Source organism: Triticum urartu, chromosome 7 (assembly GCF_003073215.2).
Source record: "Triticum urartu cultivar G1812 chromosome 7, Tu2.1, whole genome shotgun sequence".
NCBI classification, from domain to species: domain Eukaryota; kingdom Viridiplantae; phylum Streptophyta; class Magnoliopsida; order Poales; family Poaceae; genus Triticum; species Triticum urartu.
Window position 1 is genome coordinate 543,276,244 of NC_053028.1, and position 14,706 is coordinate 543,290,949.

At 48.6% G+C, this 14,706-nt stretch overlaps 1 protein-coding gene and 1 pseudogene across 1 annotated transcript; both read right to left on the bottom strand.

The window, feature by feature from the left end:
- Window positions 1–6,781: 6,781 nt before the first annotated feature.
- LOC125524768 lies at window positions 6,782–8,827 on the bottom strand (annotated as a pseudogene).
- Window positions 8,828–12,342: 3,515 nt separating this feature from the next.
- On the bottom strand, window positions 12,343–14,350 carry LOC125523353 (FBD-associated F-box protein At5g60610-like). The gene is made up of 3 exons (XM_048688398.1): window positions 13,466–14,350; window positions 13,092–13,235; window positions 12,343–12,983 (listed from the first exon to the last, which is right to left on the bottom strand). Exons 1-3 carry the CDS (start codon window positions 14,267–14,269, stop codon window positions 12,600–12,602), a joined length of 1,332 nt encoding a protein of 443 aa, XP_048544355.1. The 5' UTR covers window positions 14,270–14,350; the 3' UTR covers window positions 12,343–12,599.
- Between the last annotated feature and the right edge of the window lie 356 nt (window positions 14,351–14,706).

Genomic DNA, 14,706 nt, shown 5'->3' on the forward strand with positions numbered 1-14,706 from the left:
GATGCGGGGTCTGCTAGAGTTGCTCTAAGAGGATAAGGTCTGGCTCCTCCTTTCTCTCCTCAGACGTGCGCACGAGCTCCCGGCCGGCGAGCTCGGCATGGACGACGGCGCCGTGATTCCCCGCCTCCTTACCCTCCTCCTCATCCTCTCTCCCCCCGCCCCCACCTTCCTCCCACTCCCTGGCCTCGGCCTCTCCTTGCTGCTCACCTGCATCGGCTTCGGCGAGGTGAAGAAGAGGTGTGACGATGGCCCACGTAGGCGTGATCAGTGAGGGCGCAAAGAGGAGGTTCGACAACGGCGGCCATGGATGAGCTCCGGCCGGAGCTGCGTGTTATCGAGGCAAACCCAATGACAGTGGGCATGGAGGTGTGTTCCATCTTCCATGTTCCTCAATGGTGAGCTCCGTTGCCGGAGTGCCCTCCCTGTCAGGACCCTGCAACTCAAATGCAGTTTACTGAAGAACTAAACAGCTTAACTGAAGAAATATTCAGCAAGGACGAAGCATTACTCGCTTGGGTAATGGACGGCCAAGATTGAAGATAACAAGTGACGATCAACGGCTCTCGTCCCCAACGGTCTCCTGTTTCTCGTCACGCTGTTGCCGTCACCAACTGGACTTTTACAGGACAGAAGCAGAGCACGTGCGTGGGCTACCAACCTCGCAACTACTTATCTCCTCCGCCAAGCAATCTAGACGCATCTTTTCCCCATTCTACAAGTTGTATCAACTAGGGTAGCTCTAGAACCCTAAATTACTTTGTAGAATTCGGAACTGATCATCGATCTATACCTGTACCTTGCTACTTTTTCCTGGAGATAATCGAATCGGGGCTAGTTCGAGTGAATTGTGTGTATGATCTGTTCGTTGGTCCTGTCACTCCCCTATCTCTCTCTGAGCGTCGGTGCCTTCCCCTATCTCTCCCATCTCTCTCTGGTGTGTGCCTGATGCTCAAGCCGCCACCGCCGGAGCTCAATCATAGATGCTCGATGCTCAAGCTGGATCCGCCGGAGCTCATCCATGGCCGCCTGATGCTCAAGCCGCCGCCGGAGCTCCGTTGCCCCGCCGTCCTAACCGACACCGACGCTGGATCCACGCCCTCTTGCTCGTCCCAGACTACGCCGGATCTCCCCTGTTCCCTGCTGCCGGCGTCCACTACCGGGCCGGTGGGAGATGAAGGTCACGATCTCACGGAGGACCCGATTGCTTTTTCCAGGGGTCCTTTCGCAAAACAAAATTGTATCGGGATGTAGTTTACAATTTCTTTTGCCATGTCACCCTGTCTAGTGGGACCCAGCTGTCATAATCGTGTTCAAAACGACCTAAACCGCCGACTAGTGTTTTTTGCAAAAGATTAGGCTTGGAATTAGTGGTTTTTTGCACAAAATCGTAGAAGTGTGGTTCTGAAACCCTAGCCTTCAATGTCGATGTTTTCTGCAATTCACTCGGTACTATTGATTAGTTCCCAGGAAATAGTAGTGTTTTACAAAATTGCACACTTTTCAGACTGCAAATTTAGGCTCAGTACTCTCTTTTGTATGCATGTGCGCTTGCATTATAGTTACACATGACCCATCTGGAGAGTCTGTTACTAAACTATTCCAAAAATCAAAGCGGGAAGCGAAAAATGAGTGACAGGCCATGCTAAATGAAGAGCAATATGTAAGTAACCTGCTGCAATCAGTAGCATCATATTTAAAAGAAACAGATAAAATCACTTCACAAACAAATAGATTATATGAAAATAAATGCAGATAAAATCACCTTACAGACACTAGTTCACACTGTTCACCTTTATAAGGATTGTCGCAACAACAAAAAAATCTGGTGCTGCACTTGACGTCTTTGGTTGCAACGATCGGGTGGAACTTGGAATTGGGAACTGAAATCGCATGACGCACAACATGGGATCACAAGCAGAACTACATAAACTCCGCTGTGAAAGCGCCTACATTCCAAAAGGAACAAATCCGGATCCTGGCCAACCAAGCTTAGTATACTCTGATCATCAAATGATAGTTAACGAAACCGACAGAGGTCACATTCTACATAAGCAATGCAAAGAAAATGGCACCACAGACATACTACAAAAGAGGCGCACAATATTCAGATTTCAGAAGCACATTGCTGTCATATTACAGACACATGAAAATGCCAGTGTTCTATCATGTACTCCCTCCGTTCCAAATTACTCGTCATAGAAATGGATGTATGTAGAACTAAAATACATCTAGATATATCTATACCTGCGGCAAGTAATTCGAGACGGAGGGAGTAGTACTTCTGTAATCTTCAATTCTTATATACTCATGGTAGCAGAAAAATTCAGCCACCTGCATATCTCAAGAGAAGGCATGCCTACAAACTGAACAACAAGGTCTTACAGGAACACTCAGCGATTCTTCAAAAGGCACGGATCAATCACGTAAACACACAGCGAAATAACCATGTATTCAGCACTCAAAAGGGTCATCAACTGTAAGATTACATGCTTTCTCCAAGCGCAAAACATCACCAGCTTTGGGTGACACCTGTAGCACTGCAGAGATACCTGTTGGAAACTGTAGACAGTAAGCAAATAGCATAGCAATGTATATGTATGGATATCAGGATATGTAAGCTCCGGTTTTGCTCAAGTAATCGGCCAAATCTTTTTTTAAAAGAAAATAATCTACTATCATTAGTTATTTATTCCATATACTTTTACCAGTCGATGCAATGTCCATTTTTCTTCCAAATACACAAAACATGATGCACAACATGGGGTCACAAGCAGAACAGCATAAGCAATGCATAGTTAACGAAACTGACAAAGATGACACTCTACATGAGCAGCGCAAATAAAATGCCACCTCAGACCTGCTACAAAACAGGTGCGCTATATCCAGAAGCATATTGCTGTCATATTGCAGACACATGAAAATAACACAACTCTGTCAAGTACTTCTGCTGAACAACAAGGTCTTACAGGAACAGTCAGTGATTTCTCAAAAGTCACGGATCAATCACGTAAACACACAGCGAAATAACCATGGATTCAACACTCAAAAGGGTCATCAACTGTAAGATTGGATGCTTTCTCCAAGCACAAAACAGCACCTGCTTTAGGTGACACCTGTAGCACTGCAGAGATGCCTGTTGGAAACTGTAGACTGTTATGACCAGCATATTAGGGGCTTAGCCCAGTTAGTTGTGGCCCAGTTTATCTTATCGTTATTAGGGGCTTGGCCCAATTATCTTATTAGGAGGATTATATAAACTCGTGTAAGGACCCGTTTTGGGATTAAGCAAGAAGCAATCATATTTGCTCAGCTTCCTTAGGGAGTCGGGAGACCTAACCCTAGCCGCCGCCCCCACTCTCTCTCGCGCGCGCACATGCAACGACGGCGCCCCATCGCCGGCGACCACGCCTTCCTCCACGCCGTCCCTCCTTCCACCCCTACAACCTGAGACCACGCCCTGGTAGGGATCCGGTTCCTACCAATTTGGTATCAGATAGCTTCGGTGCGATCATGTCCTTGCCGCCGCCGACCCCGACCCTCCCGCTGCCGACCGCGACGACCGCCTCGATGGCCACCACGGCCAGCACCCCGCTCTTGCCGGTGCCGGTCACCTCCGCCGCGCCCGTTCCCGTCGTCTTCACCCCAGAGGAAATGACGGCTGCCATCCGGGATCTCACCCAGGCGGTCACGGACATCTACACGTTTCTCGCGAGATCCTATGGGCCACAGCCGCCTGTGCCCTTCGCCACTGCCCCGCCGCCGCAGCCGCCGCCATCCTCGGCGACCCGTGTCGCCGCCGCCATGCAGCAGCTGCCATGGCAGCCGCCACCAGCGACGAACCCCGGCGCCTCCACTATGCAGCAGGGGCAACAGCTGCAGCCGCCGCCACCGGCGACCGCGACCCTGGGCATCCGGACGACGGGCCCAGGGGTGCCCATCCACCAGGTCTAGTCCATAACAAAAACGCCAGCAATGCGCACCTCCCGGTCTTCCCGCATCTCCCATGTGGTGGCCATCCAGGGGTAGACACGCGCCAACTGCGGTAGGCCGACGGAGAAGTTGCACCGGACGTTGGAATCATAGAGGCAGGCCGACATTATGTCCTATTCCCCCGCCGCTTGCACCGTCAAATGGAAAGGTCCGATCCAAATGCGCTTGTTAGTGTCGCGGCCGGTGATCTCTGTGGCCACCTCCCCCACCGGCGCTGCCGCACGTCAAGGTATTTCCTTTGCGAAGGCGGCGACAAGAGGCCGAAGATGCGGGATGCACTGGCATGGGAGGAGGAAGTGCCGCCGCAACCACATGCTCGGTACTGCATGTGGATCCACGTTGGGATGGACGGCAGGGAGTAGCGAATGACTGGATCCGTTCATTATCGGCGACGGGGTAGATGGGGGTGCGGGTGGGGGCGCGCCGGTGGAGCTTGAGCGGCTGTGGAATGAAAGAAGAGGAGAAGTGGGGGTGGGGAATTTTTTTACTCTGCGAGGGGGTCGGTCGAGTATATTTAAGAGTTGTGGCTGTCACGCAATAAATATTTTTCTCCACTAAAGATTTTAAAAGTTTGGAAAGATACCGGTTAGGGGAAAACCGAATTTATCCTTCTCTAACTCCGGATAGTGGATCAGTTAGAGATGCTCTTAAGTCAATGACTCCTAAACTGTCAAGCATTTTTTGGTATGCAAACGTGACTCCAACTGACAAGACAGGCACCATCATTAGCATCCAAAAATTCTGGCGAAGCTTGTCGATTTGCTTAATTGCCCAAGCCAATCTCTAATAATACATCCTCCGTCTTATAATATAAGAGCATTCTTTATACTATCCCATAACGGGACGAAGACAGTAGCTGTTTTTAGGAGAGGGTGAGCTACTTTGCTCGAAGATGTCTGAACCTAGAAGACCTTGTCTGATTCCGCAGATGTAGCATCTATGTAATCAGCAAGCAGGATTAGAAGGAAGATTTGTCAACTTTCCCAGCCTCCGCACACTTGGCAGTATAATCACCGTAAGTTGAAACCTGCCTGATCTGGAAGTAGGTCGCAGATCTTAAGAGAAGGCACGCCTACAAACTAAACAGCCTGATCTCCAAGTAGGTCACAGATGCAGAGTTCAGGAAGAGGGTCGGCTTTGAGAGCGGTACTTTACTTACAGACGCACAGTTCCCAGATTGTACATATTTCGGCTGAGTATTCTTTTTCTTTTGTTTTTTGTAGTATAGACATATGGGATGCTAGTAAGTGTATATTGCAGTTGTTGCACATAGCCACAGTTTAGAGTACGATTATTGCATTGTTCCAAACAATGAAGTAGCAAAGTTAAAAGGGCGTCAGACCATGCTAAATCTAAATCAAGCTGTAACTAGCATGTTGCAATCAGTAGCATGCGGTTTCTTTATGCAAAGAAACGGATGAAAAGAATAGTAGGTTTGACAATAGCTTCACTTGGCAGCGGTGCCAAAAACCTAGTCGCCGAGTTGGCTTATGCAGAAACAGATAGATAGTAAGCAAAAAATAATAAAATAAAGTCGACAGTAAGCAAATAGCATAGCAATGTACTCCCTCCGTAAACTAATATAAGAGTCTTTAGAACACTATTTTAGTAATCTAAATGCTCTTATATTAGTTTACAGAGGGAGTACTAGACAAATAGGTGCACTTTGCTATGCCGACCCTAACAGTGAGAGTGATCGGAAGTTTTTGCCACAAAAAAGAGATGGAAGCTCTTTTATGTGATTATGAAGTATCAATCAAAGATAACAATAGGTGTAAATCTGTGGACTGTGACATATTAAATCGTAACATGTGCATTGCTAGCCAACGTTTGAAGCACCACAAAAAACTTAATCAGTTGCAAAACTAACCAATAATCACGGGGCAAATAAACAGGGAAATAGACTTAATGAATTTTGTCAGACTGCATGAGCAAAATAGCGTGGACATCTAACATTACACCTCCAGTACAAGATTCTTTTAAAATGCTCTCCCCTAAAATGGACAAAGATATCATAAATGATTTTCATGCTTTACCAATGTTAACAACCCTTGGGAATAGAAAAACATGCCAGTTTTTCAGTGTCAAGAACATCAACGTTGTTAAGACAATTATGTTCCTCCTTAGAGCTGGCAAGGCTATTAGGCCACTGATGTAACTAAATAATGAACGGTGAATGAAATCAAATGCTGGGCTATTGGCAGAATTAAACCAAGAGAGAACATCATCAAGGGAAAGCAACAACTATCTCTGGAACATAGCACAGAGAAGAAAGTCCTCTTTGCAAACAGGAGAAGCAGAGCCAAACAAGTAGAGTAACACCTACGTAACTGTTATATCTCTAAACATATATGGTGGGCATTCCATTAAGCAAAGAATTAGCATATTTGAACATTCCCACTTCTCGAAAATCTTTCAGTGAAACATGAATAGAGTAGCAACAATTTTGTTTTCGGAAACCAAGTACTCTAAGATTGTTCACAAACCAGGTCTCATATATAAGCTCTAGCTTTGCTCAACTAATCGGCCAAGTCTTAATTGGAAAGAAAAACATCTACTGTCATAAGCTATTTATTCCATATGCTTTTACCAGTCGATGCAATGTGCCATTTCTATTCCAGATACACAAAACATGATGCAGAAAGCAGAAGTGCAGAACTACATTTAGCCTCTGCCATCCTGATCCTGGACAACCAAGCTCAGTATACTGACCATCAAATGATAGTTAACGAAACTGACAGAGGTGACATTCTACATAAGCAATGCAAACAAAATGAAACCACAGACATACTAAAAAACAAGCGCACTATATCCAGAAGCACATTGCTGTCATATTGTCATATCGAGACAAACACATGAAAATAACACTAGTCTCTCAAGTACTCTGCCAGCTTTAATTCCTACACACTCTTGGTAGTTGGAAAACTCAGCCATATCTCAAGATAAGGCATGCCTACAAGAAACTAAACAGCAAGATCTTGCAAAGAACAGTCAATGATTTCTCAAAAAGTACGGATCAAGCATGTAACATACAGCGAATTAACCATGGATTCAGCACTCGAAAGGGTCATCGATTGTAAGAATGCATGCTTTCCCCAAGCGCCAAACAGTGGCAGCTTTAGGTGATACCCGTAGCACCGCAGAGATGCCTGTTGGAAACTGTAGACGCTGCAATTCATCTTTTGTCTCATTCACCTTCACAGCTGAAGACAAAATATCTTTGTGCGACGCAACCAGTAAGGACTGTAGCTCCTCTGCATTCATGGCGACGAACTTGAGGAATTCAACTCATTTTGATCCCCTCGGAAATTGTGAATAACCATCTTCTTGACATGTGATCTCAAGCAACAAATCGGACTGATCTCTCGCCAGAAGTTGGCATGATGGTCCCCACTGGGTTCATTGGCAGTTACAGATGGACCACGCAGTGCAGACTGCAAATTGGTACCAATGTGTGAGCAGTTTGGTTACATATATGGATCAAGCTGCTAATAATCGACGATACCATTGTGAAATGATGGACGGACTGAAGTAACTGGGAACTACCTGGATATGCAGCGTGTCAACGTTTGGAAAGCATCTGAGGAAGCTGGCCAGCATCTTGACCTCCACGAAGACACCAAAATTCACAGTCAACGCCAATATCTGGACGCTTGGAACTACAGTGCTTGTGCTCACCATTCTGTCTGGCTGCAAAGCGGTCCACCAAGACAGGTATACATAGCTTATCGAGTGTTCTATAATCATACAAAACATCATCATGGATGGGATAACTTTGAAAGAGAGATTATCATGACTCATTGACTACTTTCAGATCATATATGAGAACAATCTAGATGGAACAATTTCAAGTTGAGAGAGAGATTGAGACTGGAGAGATGTACCCTGATGACGCTGTCACCAATCTGCAGCTCGTGAGTTCCTGTGTTCAGGTAGCCGAGCACCCGCAGGTTGGGAGCACAAACGATCCTGATCCTCACACCATTAAGCGTTAGGGACAGGAACAAGAAAAGCCGCGCCAGGAGCGGCGTGTCCACCACGGTCAACTCCTCCACCTTGAGCAAACCAACAAGCGCGCACATGAGGCTTTTGCTGCGGAGACGGACGTGCTTGGAGCTATTGACGGTGAGCCGAAGGGACTCCAGAACGGGGCTCGCAGCGATCAAGCACTCCAGCTCCTGCTCGCTTATGACAATCCGTACTATGGCGAGAGCCCGGAGGCGGGGAAGAAGGACCTCGGTGCCGCTGGGGAACGTCCAGAAGTCCAGGGTGAGCTCCTGGAGCGAGTCGCAGCGGAGGATGTCGGCAGGGAAGAAGGCGCGCGGGGTTGGGCTGGTCCATGACCCATCTGTTGGCGAGAAGGAGTTCCTCCGTGCGCTTGTCGACGAGGAGGCGCGGCCAGGCGGGGAGCTCACGGTCCAGGGAGGCGAGCCTGCAGTCGGCGAGGATGACGGTGCGGAAGTGGCCCGGGTAGTCGGCGAGGACTCGGGGGACCACGGCGTCGCGCGCGGGCTCGTGGATGTCAACGTCCTTGAGGACGAGCCGGTCGGAGCGCCAGCGGGAAGCGAGGACGGCGGTGCGGGCGGCTTCCATGAGGGGGAGGCGGGTGATGATCTCACGGAGGACGTCATCGTTGAGGTCGCTGATGAGGTCCACCCCGCCGTGGCCCGCCGTGGAGAGGGGAGCGCCGCCGTCGGCCATGGTGGGGTGGCGGTGCGAGGGTTTGGTTGGGCTTTGGTCGGAATGGAGAGGCCCTGGCCTGGAATGTTCTTCCCGGAGAGATTTTCCCCTTCTCTAAGTTGGGATCTGCGAGGAGAGACTGAAATGAGAAGGGGGGAAACGGGAAATCACGGTCCTACGGTGAAATTCAGAGGATTGCCCGGGGAAAGGGACACGCTCAACATGCACATCTTTTTTTTTTTGAAAATCGCTCAACATGTACATCTAATCCATACCAAAAGGGCAACACTCTGCGCCGGCGCGCCGGCCGAATCTTTCGGCCGGTCCGCCCAGATCCGTCCGATCTATGCGCGCGCGGCCGTTAGATCTCTTCCCCGTCCACCCCAGCACCCATCATCAACCTCCCACGCGAGAGAAAAACGAGAGAGAAGGAGAGCGCGGCCCCCGCCCTCTGCCGCCGCGCGCTCGCCGGCCACCCCGGGCTCGCTGTCCCCATGGAGGAAGACGCCTTGCTGGTCGCAAGCGCTTTCATTTGTCGTCGCAGCAAATTCCGTCGTCGGTTGTAACAAAAATTATCGCAGACCCTCGGTTGTAGTTCGTCGCACCATGGATGCCGACCGCACCATTGCCGGTTCTAGCATCAGATGGAAAACGACGGCATGGCTTGCAGCCAAAAAAAAGCCGACAGTAGCATTTTTTGGAGAGGGTTCTAGCAAAAAACAAATCTGGTGGAAGCTTTTGGACGGTTCCTTCCACAAACCCTAAAAGGTGATGATAGCAAATTTGGGCGCCGGTTCCAGCAAACTTCAAAACGGTTGCAGCAGCAAAAAAGGCATCGCCGCCATCGACCAGCACCGCCGTGCATGTATGTAGCAAAAAAAATCACCGGTGGTAGCAAAAATAAGCTACGGTTGTAGCAAAAAGCATCGCTGATACAACAAGACGAACTCCTATGGTAGCATTTCTGAACAAAAATGCCACAACCAGCTGAACAAAATGCTACAACTAGTATTTTTAAAGGCTGGAACCAGTGGTTTCATGAAAAAAGATGCAAAAGAAACATATTTTTGAAGAAAAAGCTTGAACAGAATGATTTTCAAAAAGATAAAACCGGTTTAGCAAAAGCTACAACCGATGATCCAGAAAAGCTACAACCGGTGATCCGGAAAGCTACATGGTTCCAGCTTTTCCACTGCACGGTTGAAACAAAATCCCGTGCCCTGTCATGCGCGGGGTCGTGCTCGCCGTCTTGCTGGATGTAGCACCGACATCACCGGTCCAGCTAGACGTCGACAGCTAGCAACGGCGTCTGTCGTTGTTTCCACCCCTTGCCTCTGTTGCTTGCAGCTCCACCAAATCTGGTTGCAGCCCCGCCTTGTACAGCACGTCAAACCGCTTGTACTCTGACGAGCAGTTGCAGCGGTGCCACGGCAGCGAATGCCGGTGGGCTTGGAGGGGGGGGCAAGGGAGAGGTTGCGGAGAGGACGAGAGCGACAACACAGGGGGGTGGGGAGAAGAAGAACAAAGATTGGTAGGTAGGGGATGAAGCGGTGGAGAGGATAAGGGATGGGGCGGGTCTACACGGGACCCCACCGTAATACACGTGTCTCACGCGGGGGTGTGATTTGCTGGGCGCGCCAGACCAGCGTGGCACGAGACCGGCCGAATTTTCGGCCGGCGCACCGCACCCAAACACTTACCATACCAAAAACGCCTGTTAGTATAGAATTAGAGGAGCTCATGGGCTTCCATCTCCCATGTGGTGGCCATCCGAGGGTCGACGCGCGCCAACTGCGGCAGGCCGGCAGGGAAATTGCATCGGCGTTGGCGTCATGGAGGCAGTCCGACATTATGTCGTATTCCCCCGCCACCTGCACCGTCAAGTGGAAAGATCAGATCCAAATGTGTTCGTGGGTGTCGGGTCGGTGATCTCTGCGACCCATGTCCCCAACGGCGGCGGCGACGAGAGGTCAGGGATATGAGATGCACGAGCACGACAGGAGGAAGCGCTGCCGCGACCATGGGCTTGGGACTGCGCGTGGATCCGCGTCGGGGATGGGCAGCGGGAGCGGTGGCGGATGGATCCGGCCATTATCGACATCGGGGCGACAGCGGAGTAGATCGGGGTGGAGGTAGGGGCGCATCGGCGGGGGTTGAGCGATTGCGGAATGGAAGAAGAGGAGAAGTATGGGTGGGTATATTTATGAGTCATGGCTGACACAGAGTAAACACTTTCTTCACTAAAGGTTTAATGAGTTCTACCGATTAAAGGAAAATCGAATTTATCCTTCTCTAACGCTGAGGCCTCCTTTGGTTCATATGATACAAATGTTATAGGAATGAAAAAATCATAGGAAGTAAGATGACATGCATCTCAATTCGTATAGAGAAAGAGATGTCATTTGATGCATAGGATAGGAATTTTTTTCATTGAGTCTTAGCTAATGTTTTTTTTCCTCCAAAATATGAAGGATTGATTTCTATCCTATATAGCCACGCGTTTGGTTCAGCTCCCGTAATGTATTCGTTTTCTCGTATCGGAAAGCACCGTTTCCAATCTTTTTACCTAAGACAATCTTTGTTTGGTTCGGGCTGAGAGTCCCGTTTTCTAATTCACTTCGGTTCGAGCGGTTTCAACTTTACGAAGCGGTGTATCGGAAAACGCAGCGACGGAAAACATCGTACGCAAAACAAACGCCCGCTACAGTTTCAGGAAACACTGCAATCGTAAACCGTGCTATTTTCTCAGAACCAAACGCGTCGTAGGAATAGGAATCCATTCCTACGAACCAAAGGGCCTTAAAGAAAATTTTTCTATATAAATCCTATCCTATAGAAATCCTATGACATTCCTACAAACCAAAGGAGGACTGAATAGGGGATGAGTTAGAGATGCGCTTAGATAGGTGACACCTAAACCGTCACCATTTTTTTTTTTGAACTTACCGCCACCATTTTGGGTCTGCAAACGTGATCAGTTTTCAGTGTCAAGAATGTCAAGGTTGTTAAGACATTTATACGTTCCTCCTTAGAACTGGCAAGGCTATTAGGCCACTGAAGTAACTAAATAAAGAAAGGTGAATGAAATCAACTGCTGGGCTATTGGCGAAATTAAACCAAGAGAGAACATCATCAAGGGCAAGCAACAACCATAAGAAAGTCCTCTTTGCAAACAGGAGAAGCGGAGCCAAACAAGTAGAGTAACACCTACATAACTGTTATATCTCTAAACATATATGGTGGGCATTCCATTAAGCAAAGAATTAGCATATTTGAACATTCCCACTTCCTGAAAATCTTTCAGTGAAACATCAATAGTCAACTTTATTTTCGGAAACGGACTACTTTAAGATTGTTTACAAACCAGGTCGCATATGTAGGCTCTAGATTTGCTCAACTAATCGGCCAAGTCTTTATTGGAAAGAAAAAATCTACTGGCATAAGCTATTTATTCCATATATGCTTTTACCAGTCGATGCAATGTGCCATTATTATTCCAGATACACAAAACATGATGAATAAAACAGAAGTGCAGAACTACATTTAGCCTTTGCCATCCTGATCCTGGCTAACCAAGCTCAGTATACTCTGACCATCAATTGATAGTTAACGAAACTGAAAGAGGTGATAAGAAACTACATAAGCAATGCAGAGAAAATGAAACCACAGACATGCTAAAAAACAGGCGCACTATATCCAGAAGCAAACTGCTGTCATATCGAGACAGACACATGAAAATAACACTAGTCTCTCAAGTACTTCTGCTAACTTTAATTCCTACATACTCTTGGTAGTTGGAAAACTCAGCCATGTCTCAAGATAAGGCATGCCTACAAGAAACTAAACATCAAGATCTTGCAGACAACAGTCAATGATTCCTCAAAAAGTATGGATCAGGCATGTAAACATACAGCGAATTAACCATGGATTCACCATTCAAAAGGGTCATCGATTGTAAGATTGGATGCTTTCTCCAAGCGCAAACCAGTGCCTGCTTTAGGTGACAGCTGCAGCACTGCAGAGATACCTGTTGGAAACTGTAGACACTGCAATTTGTCTTTTATCTCATTCACCTTGTCAGCTGAAGACAAAATTCCTTCATGCGGCACAATCAGTAAGGACTGCAGCTCCTGGGCATTCATGGCAATGAACTTGAGGAACTCAAATTCATTTTGATCCCCTCGGTAATCGTGAATAACCATCTTCTTGATATGTGATCTCAAGCAACAAATCGGACTGATCTCCTGCCAGAACTTGGCATGATGCTCCCCACTGGGTTCATTGGCAGTTACAGATGGATCATGCGGTGCAGACTGCAAATTGGTACCAATGTGTGAGCAGTTTGGTTACATATATATCAAGCTGCTAATAATTGATGATAATATTGAAATGGTCGACAGACTGAAGGAACTGGGAGCTACCTCAATGTGCAGCGTGTCAATATTGGGAAAGCATCTGAGGAAGCTGGCCAGCATCTTAACCTCCCCAAAGACACCAAAATTCACAGTTAACGCCAATATCTTGACGCTTCGAACCACAGTGCTTGCGCTCACCATTGTGTCTGACTGCAAACAGGTTCACAAAGACAGGTTTATCATAACTCATCAAGTGCTCTATAATCATACAGAACATTATCATGGGATGGGTCGATGCGGATGGAATAACTTTGAGAGAATGCAATGAGATGCAGCAAAAGCAACATTATCATAACTCACTGACTACTTTCTGATCCTAGAGAACATGATGGATGGAACAATTTCAAGTTGAGAGAGAGATTGAGACTGGAGAGACGTACCCCGATGACGCTGCTACCAATCTGCAGCTTGTGAGCTCTTGTGTCCAGGTAGCCGAGCACCTGCAGGTTGGGAGCACAAGCGATTCTGAACCCCACCACACCAGTAGGCGGCAGGAACAAGTAGAGCCGCTCCAGGAGCGGCGTGTCCACCAGGGTGAACTCCTCCACTCTGGATAGCCCAACGAGCGCGCACTGGAGGCTTTGGCTGCGGAGCCGGACGTGCTTGGGGCTATTGAGGGTGAGCCGAAGGGACTCTAGAACGGGGCTGGCAGAGATCAAGGACTCCAGTTCCTGCTCGCTTATGCCAATCCTTACCATGGCGAGAATCCGGAGGCGGGGAAGAACGACCTCGGCGCCGCTGGGGAACGTCCAGAAGTCCAGGGTGAGCTCCTGGAGCGAGTCGCAGCGGAGGATGTCGGCGGGAAGAAGGCGCCCCGGGTTGGGCTGGTTCACGACCCAACTGTAGGCGAGAACGAGCTTCTCCGTGCGCTTGTCGACGAGGAGGCGCGGCCAGGCGGGGAGCTCGCGGTCCAGTGAGGCGAGCCGGCAGTCGTAGAGGATGACGGCGCGGAAGTGGCCCGGGTGGTCGGCGAGGACTCGGGGGATTGCGGCGTCGCGCGCGCGCTCGGGGATGTCGGCATCCTTGAGGACGAGCGGGTATGAGCGCCAGAGGTGGCGCCAGCCGCGGCCGAGGGTGGCGGCGCGGGCGGCTTCCATGACGGGGAGGAAGGTGACGATGTGGCGGAGCAGGTCGTTGGGGAGGGCGCTGAGGCGGGACCTGCCGCTGCCGGCGCCGTCGGCCATGGTGGCGAGGCGAGGATTTGGTTTGGTTTGACTATGGCCGGAATGGGGAAGGCGGCCTACTGACCTGGAAGGTTCGGGTACCCGGAGCGATTAAGTTGCTCCGCATTTATTTTACTTTATTTATTTCAGATATCTATTTTTCTTTAAAGGCATGTAGCCAAAATTAAATGAAGCCAAAGCCATCAGCCAGCTAAGATACACTTCAAAATTAATGAAGTCATTCACCCGCTAAGGGCATCTCCAATGGTTGTAAGATAGTTGTTGGTAGACTTTGTCACATAGGATTTTTAATGATGTGTCATGCAATAAATGAGGAAAGAAAGGAATGTTGTATGTAAATGAACCAACACCCATTGCACAAGCTCCGATGTAGAATGAGAGAGCACCTTATTTATTATCTCACATCCTATTGGGCATACTAGATACAACCCATTGAA

Bases quoted from the DNA above. Each gene is read 5' to 3' on its own strand.
- LOC125523353 (XM_048688398.1), bottom strand. From the start codon at position 14,269: ATGGCCGACGGCGCCGGCAGCGGCAGGTCCCGCCTCAGCGCCCTCCCC. The intron at 13,236-13,465 runs GTACGTCTCTCC...ACCTGTTTGCAG, and splicing joins TTGGTAGCAGCGTCATCGGG to TCAGACACAATGGTGAGCGC. The intron at 12,984-13,091 runs GTAGCTCCCAGT...ACCAATTTGCAG, and splicing joins TTGACACGCTGCACATTGAG to TCTGCACCGCATGATCCATC.